The following is a 13,446-nucleotide window of genomic DNA, read 5'->3' as shown; positions in this document are numbered from 1 at the left end:
TCATGTCCTGGTTTTACAAATTTTCTTTATATTCACCCTTTTTTTATGGTAAGTTCACCCAAAAATGAAAATGGTCATTCCAACAAAAAGATATATCGAGGTCAGAGTGCTACTTTTCATGATGTTGCATGGGCAGTGTAGCCTCTACGTTAACAAGTGATGAGAGAAAAACACAAAAGGTGAGCGAATGACATGCTTTTGATTTTTGGGTGAACTGTCCATTGAAACAAAATGAGAGCACATAATGCATAACTATGCTGAAAAGCTGAAAGTTTGACAGAGTTTCAAAGTAGATCCAAGTCCGACCCAGAAACCAGGATAGAGAGGCTGAGTGAATGTAGTTTGCTCTCGATGCAGCAAAATCATGGTATCATCTGCCAGAGAAATGCAATAAAATGCCAGCGTTCCAGCTCTGTGATCGAGATACACGCCAACTCTGTGAGGCATTGGAGTGTGTATTTCTACACTAAACTTATTGTGCTGGTACAAACAAAGAGAATCTGAGAAATCCAAGCTCCACGATTTTGAGTTGCATCCCAGTTTTTGGTCCATATTTCCTCCAGTTCTGTAGGAAACACCAATAGAAACTCCTCCACCGCCTCTCCACTCCACCTCCCAATATCCACGTCCAGAAAGACCTTCTTTGCACAAGACTTGAGCCCAGCTGATGAAGCGCTCTGGGTGATCGGGGTATGGCTGTGGCTGGTGGTCAGTCGTGACCTCTGTACGGTCTCCAGAAAGGCGGAGGAAACAGTTGGCTGTGTTTGAGTCTAATTTCAAATCACAGCAGTCTGAAAGAGAGTGGATGCATTACTAAGAAGTCCCTTTAAGGCAAGCTTCCCCTGTCATCCACTTCCAACTTATTTTTAGCTGTACAAAATGGCTCATTTTGCAGAGTGATATTTCAATCTGGTGTGTTTTACCTTATTATTTTAATGTATTACATTACACTTACTCCTATTCATAAATGATAAGAGTCTTGGTCTCATCCAAGAATGACCTGTGAACTCACATTGTAAGAAATCTCCTCTGGTCCTCGGCTCAGTCTGGTGTAAATGTCTATGGGCTGGAAGAGGTCAGTGGTGAACTATGTCAGAAGAGTTTTGATGTACTGTGGTAAACATGGCTGAGTTGATGTGGTCTGATGACTCACTTGCTGGGGGGGATGTGAGTGTCCGTACCTGTATCAGTGTTCAGCGGACAGCTCAGGGAGATTTCAGTTGACTGATTGTGTCCTTCATCAACTGCAAATAAAGGGTATGTGCTGTCAAGAGCCGTTTGTGCATCAACTTCTGATATTTATATCATTCTAAGTAAGCAGGTGTTGAGGAAGGATTTTGCCAAGTAAGACATGTTCCTGGATCAACATCTTTTCTTGATCCTGGATCAACATTACTGTCCAAAAACATACATTTAACCCAATCCCTATCCCTAAACATAATCCTACCCATAATTTATCCAGTGTGAAATGATAGCTGATTAACAAGGGTATAGAAACACCTAACCCTGATCTTAAGCCTAAAACTGAGATTTCCTGAAAAGTTATCCCTCACTTCTGATTAGTTGATTGGAATGTTGTTCCATGTTGTACTTGGTGAAATCACATTCAAGGTCAAATAAAAATGAAGGAAACGATTTAGTGTAATTTTGTAAATGTAATTACCTTGATTTTGTGATACACCAAGACCACCATAAGCAGACTTCAAGTTATTATTTTTATTATTATTTTTTATATTTACTAATTAATTTATCTTTCAGTTTTGAATGGTATTTATTATTGGAAGTAATTTATTATATCTAGTTATATTTAACTATGTTTTTTGATTAAAAAAAGAATAAAATATGAACTTCATTTTTATTTTTCAAAATTAAATTATATATATATATATATATATATATATATATATATATATATATTTAGATGTTTTTATGATTTTAATTCATTTGAACATTTAATTAATAATGATTTAATTATAAAATGTTAATTTGGATTATTTATAAAACTATTTTGAATGTCTAATTTTCATATCAGTTCATTAGCCCCCGGTTTCACAGACAAGGCTTAAGCCTAGTCCTAGACTAAAATGCAAGTCTGAGTTGTTTCAAATGAAAGAAACTTGTACTGATTGATCTTAAAATATATCAGTGCCTTTGTTTTGTCTCAAGATGCACACCAGTAATGTTTTTTTCTAAGGCATGTTTATAAAAATTACTTAAATGTCCTAATTGAACTATGGCCTAATCCTGGTTTAGGCTAAACCCTGTCTATGAAACCAGGCCAATATCTTTTAATCATTTAAGAGTCTACTAAGTCCGCCATAGTCAGCTGCATTGTCTATCTGAGTTTCAATGCTCACCTAATTCTGTGATCTTTGTCGATTCTCTGTCACAGACCTCGTTGACTTTATCGCTCAGCTCTGCGAGAGCTTTTCTCAGGATCATCAAGGAGAAGTACGGATGGACGTCGATGCTGGGCCGCCCCCCAGGGTCAGGAGGAGTGCAGAGCGTCTTATAGTTCTGCACAGGTGAGTCAGACAGGTAAAGCTAGCGTGATAGCAAACAGCAAGTAAGCAAACCCATACCTTTATATTTGCTGGGCCAAATTCCCCTATAGAGCCTAAACAAAGAGAATGCTATACCATGGCCTTTTGGTTCCCATTGTGGTTTAGTTTCATAACCTCCAGCACAAATAAACATTCAGTTCATGTTTCAGACCCAGGACTTCACCTGCAGGAAATGGATATGATCCTCAGTGTTTGAGAGCGCTTCTAGCTCGGCCTCTCCTCTCCGGTGTTTAACTATCTGTTGATTCAGTCGTTCCAGAAGCTTCTCTGTCTGACCGAGAGCTATCCTCTCCTCACTTCTGATCAGCTCTTTCACCTCCAGATGCTTTCTTTCGACGGAGCGCAGCAGTCTGGTGAAGATCTTTTCGCTGCTATCTTCAACCGCTTGTGCTGAGCGCTAAAGCAATGATGAAAAGGATACTGTTTAACCTTCTGCCATTGTTCAGTTATGGGTCACACTATTAGGCTGATGATGCACGGGGCAACTTTTTGAGCAATTTTGCTTGGGCACTTAATCTGGATACTTTAAATCGGTCTTGGGCCCTGTGTCTCACCTGGATGCCTGTTGAAGGAGACATTTCCCAAAGTTGCCCAACTAAATTGCTAAATTTTTCATGATCATTTTCAGAAATGTTTAAACATTAGTGCATTATTTAGATAAAAAACTGAACAAATGTATTTACAATCCAACGAATGAAGGCAGTCCATCATTTTTTAGGATGTGGAAATAAGCTTATACGTAAAATACTGTATAATGTAAGTAAAATATATTTCATAATGTTAAATTTCTTCCACATACAATTACCATATTTTATTTATTTTTTCTCACAAAGCAACATTTTGTATCATTCTGAACTAGACATTAAAATGCTAAATTTTGGGGTCTATGACTAAAAAGTAAGCAAAGCTCATAGATAGATGTGTTCCACCCACCCAAAAATAAGAGACCTGTTATTTTGTGATATTTTTTACACAATGACAGTAGACCTACCTTGACATATTTAACAATATCTCGGAGTTCTTTCTCTCGTTCCTTACACCTCTGTTTTGACTTTTTCCACACTTCCTCAAGATGTTTCTGTTTGAAAACCACATGTGAGAATTCTGCCATCTTTGAACTCTACTTCGTGCAGTTCACTGATTTCTCTACTATTTTTGTTACCTGTATTTCCCTCCTCTCCTCCATCACCGTCACCACGCTGTGCCCCTTGTGTCCGTCTTTGAAGCACAAACTACAAATGCATTGTTGGTCTGTGTGACAGTACACATCCCGCAATTTATTGTGCCGTGAACAGATTCTCTTCTGCGGTACTTTTGTAACTTCAGTAAGTGGATGCATCCTGCCACGATTCCTTTCATTGTGAGGTTTCAGGTGCATCTCGCAGTAAAACGTCTGACATTTCACACAAAACCTAACAGCTTGATGTTTCTTCCCGGTGCAAACATCACATTCGATATCCGCTGCTCTCCTACCAGCATCTTGAATGCCGGTTCTCTTCAGTTTCTCCACAATATCAGCCAGCATGGTGTTTCTACAGAGCACAGGTTTAGGACTAAAGGTGCGTCTGCACTGAGGGCAGCTGTATTCCTCTTTCAACTCGCATTTTCTCCAGTAACCTTTAATGCACTCCATACAATAACTGTGTCCACAGGGAATGGTGACCGGCTCCCACAGCACTTCCAAGCACACCGAGCAACAAAACTGCTCCTTATCCACAGAGATATTCATTCCTGCCATTTTCTCCTTCGTGTTAAGAAAAAAGGTGGTCACCAAGGCAGGACAGAGAGAACGAAACAGAAGTGTTTGTGTATGAGCTGGGCGGGAACATGCAGGTACAGTAGAAGCTTATCAGGTTTCATGCTGAAACGCCCAGAGCAGCCAATAACCAACAAGTACAGGAGGTCACTTCTGTTTTTATGCAAATATAATGTTGCAGGTGCATGAGTTTGCTTTACATGCTTTAAATTATATTATATATGATCTGCTCCATCATACTGAGAAACATATTGTGAGTATTAATCACTGAAAGAATGAAGAAAGCCTGTGCTTTCAAATTATATATTAATAAGACTTTATGAAAAAAAAAAATCATATGTGTCAGTTTATGTGGCATTTTAGACTGCAAACAATGCAAAAGTGTCCATTTTTGCCCATGTTCACAAAGCAAGTGCCATGCAGTTACATTGTATTCTTTTTATAATTTTCAAACTTCTTACTTTGTTTTCTTTTATAGTTATTATTTGCTATTTTACTTATCATTATATTAAACTGGCTACATTTACCAATATTATTGCGCTGCCATGAGGCTTTGTGTAAGCTATAAAAAAATGAAGGTTAAACATGAAAAATTACATTAAAGTGAGATCTTACCTACAGATAGAAGGAAATATATTTTCCTTTTTGGTTGTAAAGCAAATAAAAACAAATTTCTATATTAAAAGATGCATTAGTTGGTAAGTCATGTTGATTCAGTAGCTGATCTGATGGATTCAGTGAGCTTATTCAGGATTATGAGATGCTAAATGATCAAATAAAAGTTGAGTCATAATTCAGTAGAAAGTCAAAAATATGACATAACTCATAAGCATTTATTTGGTCTCTATATAAGGTGCTCTAAATTGTCTTTTCTGTGTGTAGTGATTCTAATAAACTTGTACTCCGTGTCGTTTTCTTCACAGCGCTTAGTTTTTTCTTCTACACATCAAAACACAACGTTTTTGAAATTGTGTAATCATTTCTCATTGCTAACCTGAGCTGGTCTATGAAAGAAGGCCTTCAGCCAAACATACACAACTGACTTGCATTGCAAGTGTTAGTAAGAAAATTAATTGCAAAAATAAATGATTTTATAATTTCCACCTTTAAATTAGTGAGTGAAAAAAAAAACTAGATTTCAAGCATCAAGGCCATATTCATTATTATATATTTGTCCCCCAAACTTCAAGCTTTACGTATTTATAAGTTAATGAGAGTTTTGGACATTTTACATCTATACAGAGATGGTCATCATGTTTTACACTGGTGTATTTACACCAAAGCGGTTTTGTTTATTCTAAAGCAACTGTAAATATCACATGACTGATTATACAATCCAGTCAGAATTACAGGCAGAACATTTTTTTTTTCTCGTGCAGATTGATTTGGCCTTTCATGAGGATTATACGTAAATCTGTGCAATTCCAGATGTTTAGATAACTGTTTCTGAAGAAGTTCTTCTTTAAAATTAAAATTAAATAAAAAAAATTAAATTAAAAAATTACAATTAAATTAATGCATTTAGCAGACGCTTTTATCCAAAGTGACTTACAGTGCATTCAGGCTATAAATTTTAACCTATCATGCGTTCCCAAGGAATTGAACCCCCAACCTTGCGCTTCATAGCACAATGCTCTACCACTTGAGCTACAGGAACACTTCTTTATACTTCCTTAAAGAATTAAGAATGTATAGGCACCCAATTCTGATACAAAGATGCTTTATTAAATGATCATTATGAAGAAAAGCTGAAATGATTACATAAAAAGTTATAATTATGACTTGCCAAAAATATGAGCCACTAAGTCATAATTACGAGAAGGCATGAAATAAAAAGAGGCTTCGAGATGTAAAAATATATAATTATAAAGTCTATATGAAGACCTTTGTAAATATTCAATCATAATTACACTTTAAATCAGAAAGTCTAAATTATGATACAAAATCATGACAAATGATAATTATGGCAACTCTAAATATAGGATATTGAGTCATAATTATGGGATAAGTTTTTAATCATATTTCATCTTTTATATTGTAATCATAACTCCTATTTACAATTATGTTTACCAATATTATTTTTCAAAATAAAGAGATGTTAAAAACCATGATTGATATTGTCCTGGGTTCATTTGTCATTACACATTAAAAAAGAAAACTCAAGTCAAGTGCATTGAATAATGCACACGTCATTTAGACTTTTTTCTTTTTTGTTTGGCAACACGGTCAAATTCCAGAGCCATCAAATGGTTTAAAAGAAGCTTGAGAATTGACACGTGATATGAGAAATAAGTATTGAACAACCTTATTTTAAAAATTCTTGCAATTAAACAATGTTTAATACACACAAATACATCTCAAACATACAGTATAAAGATTAAATGAACATCTGTTAATAGAGAGACAGCGTCAGTGAATAAAACACTAATCATTTACACAAGTATAACACTATAATGTGTTTAACTAATACTTGAGAAAATACTATAATCATAGCTTAATCAACAGGCAAATATTTTAAAAGTTTTGATCACATAATATTGCAACTTTCACTCCAAACACATCTGTAATTGTAAGATATACAGATTAACATAAATTTAAAGTTTATACCATTGAGACTTGGATGGTAGACACTGAAACGCATCTGCATTTACATTTCTGTCTTATTTAGTAATAAGAGTTAGCGTTTAATATACTGTAGCTTTACTTTTTTTTTTTTCAACCATGAAAATGTACATGTTCCAAAACACTACCACAAACCGACTTTGGCCTTTTGACTGAATTCTAATCAGGCATTTCTCAGGACGATCTTAAAGCTACCTTCGCCTCCTACGTGACTGCAGTCTCTGACGAGAACCTTGTGGTCTGGATCCTAAAGAGAAAAAGAACAAGAGAAAACTATTATTTACTGTATGCAAAAAAAGAGATGGTCAACATTCTACACTGTAAGAGAAAAATGTCCTGTCAACATATTACAAGTAATTACAAGTATGTTATTGTATATTTACAGACATTTCTTTCCAATTACTACACTACACAATGCATTTCAAAATACAGGTAAAACATCTGGCAAAAAAATCAATACTGAAAACAAAAATAAATTAAAAAAATATCACAGAACACTGACCCATATTTTTCCTGACTTTTAGTCAAACTTTTAGTTAAGTGTGAAATAAAAGCTTTTCCTGACACTCACCGAATGATGAGAATGGAAACACAGTAATTGTCGGGACGCTCATGGTAAACGGGCTCTGTACAGGCTGACCAAAGAGCGGTGATGAAGCTACGAAACAAACAATTCAGCCTGTTAATACTGCAAGCTTCCTCACATGTAGTAAAAACATGAAATGTTTTACTTTACCTGTAATGAATCCAGAATATATGGAACTTTCACTTTTTGAAATAAGTTACAAAACTATAAAAAAAATTTTGTAGATGTACAGTATATATATATATATATATATATATATATATATACAAACACACACACACACAAACACAAGCACACACTAGTCTACATTTGAAGTGGGTCAAAACCTTTAAGTCAAAGTTGTCCTAAAACCTAAAACGTGTTCTTGTCTTAGGACAACTTTGATTAAATATTTTTAAGCACTTAAAATGTAAATTCATAATTTCATCCGACAAATAATACATTAAATTGATAAATGAGCAAAGCCACATTGTTACAAAATTATTAAAAAAATAATATATAATTTTTTTTTAAATCACAATAATATTTCACAAAACTGCAGTTTTTACTGTATTTTTGATCAACTAAATGCAGCCTTGGAGAGCAAAAAATACTTTTTTCCAAAAATAAACTAATAACGGACCCCAAATGTTTGACCGGTAGTGTACAGTAAGTGCGCTCTCAACATTAAATGTCTCAAAAATGTATTAGTAGCTTATCAACAAGATAATGTGAGATTCTACTGAAATCAAGGGTGAGTTCTGTTTCCTACACTCTTAAGAATAAAGCGGCTTTATTGTCATTTTTGGTTCCATTAAGAATCTTTAACATCCATGGAAACTTTACATTCCAAAAGGATCTTTGTATTTTTAAGAAAATAATGGTTCTTTTAAGAACTGATCAATAAAAGGTTCTTCAGGTAACCCAAAAATGAAGTTCACTAGGTTTTAGAAAATATTGTATATGCAAGTCATAATTTAATGCATTTTTATTTCTATCGACTCTTACCTGTAATGGACTCTGAATCTGTCTTTGGTTTGGTGCTCTCAATAATAGTAACATGATTCACTGCAGACCAGAACAGAGGGTTAGATCAAGTACTCAAAGTAATTTCACAAAATAATGAAATGTCTCAGAATGCAAGTCTGTTCACCTTTCTCTGAGATATTGACAAATCCTCCCTGGCAGACGTCGTCGAGGAGAGCCTGGAACTCTGTCAGCGCCGCCATCATGGATCCAAAATTTGGGTCAGAGGTGATGTTTGGCAAGTCAGCAAGCACAGGCTGAGCACACAGAGACCTGCAGTTCTGAACCAGAGTTATCGAATGAAAACTGTTAGCTTTGGGCAGTGGTCTGACTTCAAACTTACATGAATCAAAAATGGAATACAATCCAAATACAATTCCTGAGACTGGTTTCAGCTCAAAAGCAGACACTGATGCAATCTCAATTCCATGTCTCTCTTTGAGTCCTTTGATGTTTTGAAAAAAAAAAAAACATAGCAGGAGATTGAAAGTTCTGCTAAGAGCCTTTCTTTAGCATACGCTCACATCTGAAGGAAAAAATTTAATACCTTGTATAAATGTAGTAATTTTTGTGGCTGAATCTTGCAATTCAGACTGCTCTCACAATTGCGAGTTCATAATTCACAATTCTAACTTTATGTCTTATATTTACAAGGTTATATCTCACAATTTTGAGTCACATCTGAAGGAACTGGTCACCCAAAAGGGAAAATTTTTAATACTCAACAAATATTTGGAAGTTTGAAAGTATAAGTGCAAAAGAGATTGTTTCCACCATCAACAAATGTGCTGTCAAACGATTACAATATTTTTTTCAAAATAATTTTTTTTTGTTTATATAATATTTGTGACCCTGGACCACAAAACCAGTCATGAGGGTTACATTTTTACATATTGAGATGTATACATCACATGAATAAATAAGCTTCCCATTGACGTATGGATTATGATAAGACAATATTCGGGCGATACACAACAGTTTAAAAATCTGGAATCTGAGGTTGCAAAAACAATTCCCCCTCTGAAGTTTTCCAAATGAATTCATATGTTACAATTTTTGATTATTACTAATTAAGTTTTGATATTTGATATGATTGATATGATCTTCAGACTGGTTTTGTGCTCCAGGGTCACATATGTGTGTGTACTGTGTATATATATATAAAATGCTGTCTGTGTGTGTCTTTATTTATATATATATATATATATATATATATATATATATATATAAATATATATATAAATAAAGACACACACATACAGCATTTATTTTGAAAATATTTACATACTATTTACATGTATATATTTATATATAATATAAATGATATCATGTATAAATATATTTAAGATATACGTAACAATTTTCTTAAATATGTACGTGTCTTTATATATACATAATAAATACACACATATATTATGTAAACAAATATTTTTTTAATGCAGTTAATCATGATTAATCGCTTGACAGCACGAAAGAAAAATCCTTTTTTTTCATATTTTTCATTTCATTTTTTTCATTTCATATCTTACAATTTTGAGTTAAAAACACAATTTAGACTTTTATTTATTTTTTGAGTTTATAACATGCAATTTTGAGGTAACATCTTGCAGTTTTTCATTTTTACAATGTATTCCTCGCAATATCTCGGAATTCTCTCATAACACAAACTTCTGTCTTTATTTCCCACAAATACAAGTTAATATTTTGCAATTTAGATATTTTTTCACACAATTGTGACTTCATCGTTTATATCTCACAATATAGGGTTACATTTATAACTTTTTAAATTCATAAATTCTGACAATTTCTCACAATTACTAGTTTATTTCTCGCATTCAGTTTTTCACATTATTTCTTATTCTTAGCCTTTATTCAGAATTATACATTTACATAAATTCTGACTGTTTATAAGTTTATATTTCGCAATTTTGAGCTACATCTTGCAATTTAGACACTTTTCACTTTTAATTCAACTGTTACCAAAAAATTGTGCCTTACTGTCCTGTTTGAATTTCACAAGCCCATATGTTTTCTAGATATGGAAAAGGCAGTTCAGAAATTCGGTCAAAGATCTACTTTTGAGTTTCATCAAAAAAATAGAGTCATAAGGTTTGAAACAACATGAAGGTGAGGAATTAATGACAGTTTTCAACTTTTGGTGATCTATTCTTCTAACATTGAAACCGAGCAGACTAACTATAAAACTAACTATAAAAAAGGGGATAAAGATCTGGGCTGCTCACCAAAACACTGATTAAGTTCAAGCCACAGAAAATGTGTTTCATAAACTAATCACCACTGTGTCCTTGATCAAGGCACTTAACCTCAGGATACCCCGGAGACTTTGGATAAGAAAGCAATCTGTGAACAAACAGCAGCGTTACCTGAAGGAAGGAGATATGGTCCTCTGTTTGCGAGAGCTCTCCTAGTTCAGCGTGTCTTTTCTTCAGCTCTGTTATCTCCTGCTCCAGTTGTTGAAGGAGTGCTTCAGCTTGGCTCACTGCCGCCCTCTCCTGACCCCGGATCAGCTCCGTCACTTCAGCTCGCCGGCGCTCTATGGAGCACACCAGCTCTGTGAAGATGCGCTCGCTCTCCTCGAGGGCCGTCTGTGCGGAGAGCTGACAGGAGACAAAAGCAGAATGATAAAGCGTGACTTCGGCTCTAAGGAGGTCATGTGGTGGAAAACAGGATTTTTATTGCTCTTTTGAAGTAGGAGTTTGATGTACAATGTAGACGTGCTCAAAGTTTCAGAACTCAATCCAAGCGGAACATTCACTGAGACTAAAGTGCAAAAAAAGTTATTAAGAAACCTTTTCACAGCCTCAGCCTTGAGACCATGCTGTAAAACTGAGAGCTGCTCAGGGTCACGGTCAAAGCTGGAACTAATCTGTATGATACTTGCACAGGATTTCAAACATATTACTAGATTTGTAATTGGATAGGGTCAACTTGTATGAAAAAAAAAAAATTAAAAAAATGATATAATATATATATAAATTGTTTTAAATGAATATTGCAATACATTCAGCATTTTTAAAGGCTTTTTGAAGACAGCCCAATTTAATTTGAGATACTATGATTTCAATTATTGACAATCTGTAAAAAAAAAAAAAAAAAATCTGTATCAAAAATATAATTGTTACACTTTTTGATTGATTGCTTTTTTTTACAGATTTAACATAAAAAACTACCTATCTACAGAGACTTATATACACACACACACACACACACACACACATATATTAAATATTATTACCATTTTAAATTACTTTTCTTTCATTTTGAAATGTAATGTATTTTCTTTATTTTGTTATTTTATTATTATTATTATATTATATTTTATCCTCCAGTCTTCATTGTCACATTCATTTTCAGAAATAATTCTAACATGTTGAATTGCAGCTCAAAAAAAAAAAAAGTCAAATAAATTAAAAATATATATATTATTTACATTTTTGTGGAAACCAGGATGCAGTTCTGTTTAGGAATCTTTAATAAATTAAAAGTTAAATAGAACAGCGTTTATTTGAAATAGAAATCTATTGTAACATCATACATTTCTTTGCTGTCACTTCTGATCAATTTAATGCATCCTTGATAAAAAAAAGTCTTAATTTGTTAAAAAAATAAGAAAGAAATTATAAATAAATTGCATGTTAATATACAAAAGGAACTAGGCAGCTGTGGGTTTTGCTCCGATAAATAAACTATTATTGAATAAAAGTTTTACAAGATCTGATATTGATTGACCTTAAAACTTCAGTGAAGTCTGTTAGGAGAAACACACACACACAGACTCACAGAGAGACTCACCCACACCCACACGCACACACACACACACACACACACACACACACACAGAGACTCACAGTGAGCATCTGTGTCGCCTCTCTCAGGTCGGCCAGCTCCTTCTCTCTCTCCTGAATCCTCTGCTGGGAAATCCTCTGCATCTCCGCCAGAGCATTCTGGGAAGAAAAACACAGGTTACATAACATGTCATATTTCTACTGACTCACAAAACAACACTCACACTCTAGAAATGCTCCACCACATCACCTTTTTCTCATTCATCTCTGCTGTAGCTAGAACAGTGTCGTGTCCTTTGTGTTCATCAGTTAAACAAAGATAACAAATGCACTGCTGATCAGTGCGGCAGAACACCTCCAGGAGCTTCTCATGGCGAGAGCAGAGCTGATCTTGAATCATCTTTGAAGGAGAAACCAGCTTGTGTTTCTGAAAGGCAGGAGACTCGTAGTGGGGCTGAAGGTGGGTCTCACAGTAAGACGCCAGACACACCAGGCAGGATTTAAAGGCTTTGTTTTTTGTCCCAGAGCACACATCACACTCCACCTCCCCGGGTTCGGCTTGGGTCAGATCAGACTCTGTCAGTCCAGGGTTGAGCCCTGTCTTCTTCAGTTTCTCCACCACATCTGCCAGCATTGTGTTCCTGCCCAGCATGGGTCTGGGAGCGAAGCTCTGCCTGCACTGAGGACAGCCATAGATCCCCAGATAGTCGTCCTGGTCCCAGTAGCCTTTAATGCAGCCTTTACAATAACTGTGTCCACATGGGATAGTCACAGGGTCCTTTAAGACATCCAGACAAATGGAACAGTTGAACTGGTCGTGCTCCAGGAAAACCCCAGCTTGCGCCATTTTAAAAGGATTCTTGCCGTCCAACCCAGTGGCAGAATGAAACCAGGCAAGCGTTGTTTATGCAGGAAGCGAGTCACGTGAGTCTGACAGGAGGGGGAGGGGCTGAACAGCTGCTGCGCGCAACAACTGAGCATGTCAGAAAACACCGAGCTGCCGCCTGCAGTTACACTCGGTGCAGTTAATAATTAGTGCAGTTCAGAAAATGAGTCTAGGTCATATGTCACCACAAAATCAGCACATAAATAAATATTAAATCAATA

General features: G+C 35.1%; 2 protein-coding genes across 2 annotated transcripts; both read right to left on the bottom strand.

Moving 5' to 3' along the window:
* Positions 1 to 44: 44 nt before the first annotated feature.
* LOC132096049 (tripartite motif-containing protein 16-like) lies at positions 45 to 4,302 on the bottom strand. The gene is made up of 7 exons (XM_059501164.1): positions 3,727 to 4,302; positions 3,556 to 3,642; positions 2,728 to 2,961; positions 2,358 to 2,517; positions 1,182 to 1,244; positions 1,013 to 1,066; positions 45 to 791 (listed from the first exon to the last, which is right to left on the bottom strand). The coding sequence occupies exons 1-7, from the start codon at positions 4,300 to 4,302 to the stop codon at positions 253 to 255; spliced, it is 1,713 nt and encodes a 570-aa protein (XP_059357147.1). The 3' UTR covers positions 45 to 252.
* A 2,298-nt stretch (positions 4,303 to 6,600) lies between these two features.
* Positions 6,601 to 13,250, bottom strand: LOC132096050 (E3 ubiquitin/ISG15 ligase TRIM25-like). Its single transcript, XM_059501165.1, has 7 exons — positions 12,590 to 13,250; positions 12,403 to 12,498; positions 10,918 to 11,151; positions 8,661 to 8,814; positions 8,516 to 8,575; positions 7,514 to 7,600; positions 6,601 to 7,189 (listed from the first exon to the last, which is right to left on the bottom strand). The coding sequence occupies exons 1-7, from the start codon at positions 13,184 to 13,186 to the stop codon at positions 7,134 to 7,136; spliced, it is 1,284 nt and encodes a 427-aa protein (XP_059357148.1). The 5' UTR covers positions 13,187 to 13,250; the 3' UTR covers positions 6,601 to 7,133.
* Positions 13,251 to 13,446: the final 196 nt, after the last annotated feature.

Source organism: Carassius carassius, chromosome 20 (genome assembly GCF_963082965.1).
Source record: "Carassius carassius chromosome 20, fCarCar2.1, whole genome shotgun sequence".
NCBI classification, from domain to species: domain Eukaryota; kingdom Metazoa; phylum Chordata; class Actinopteri; order Cypriniformes; family Cyprinidae; genus Carassius; species Carassius carassius.
The sequence above is the reverse complement of the archived record's forward strand: the minus strand, read 5'-3'. Positions and strand labels throughout refer to the sequence as shown.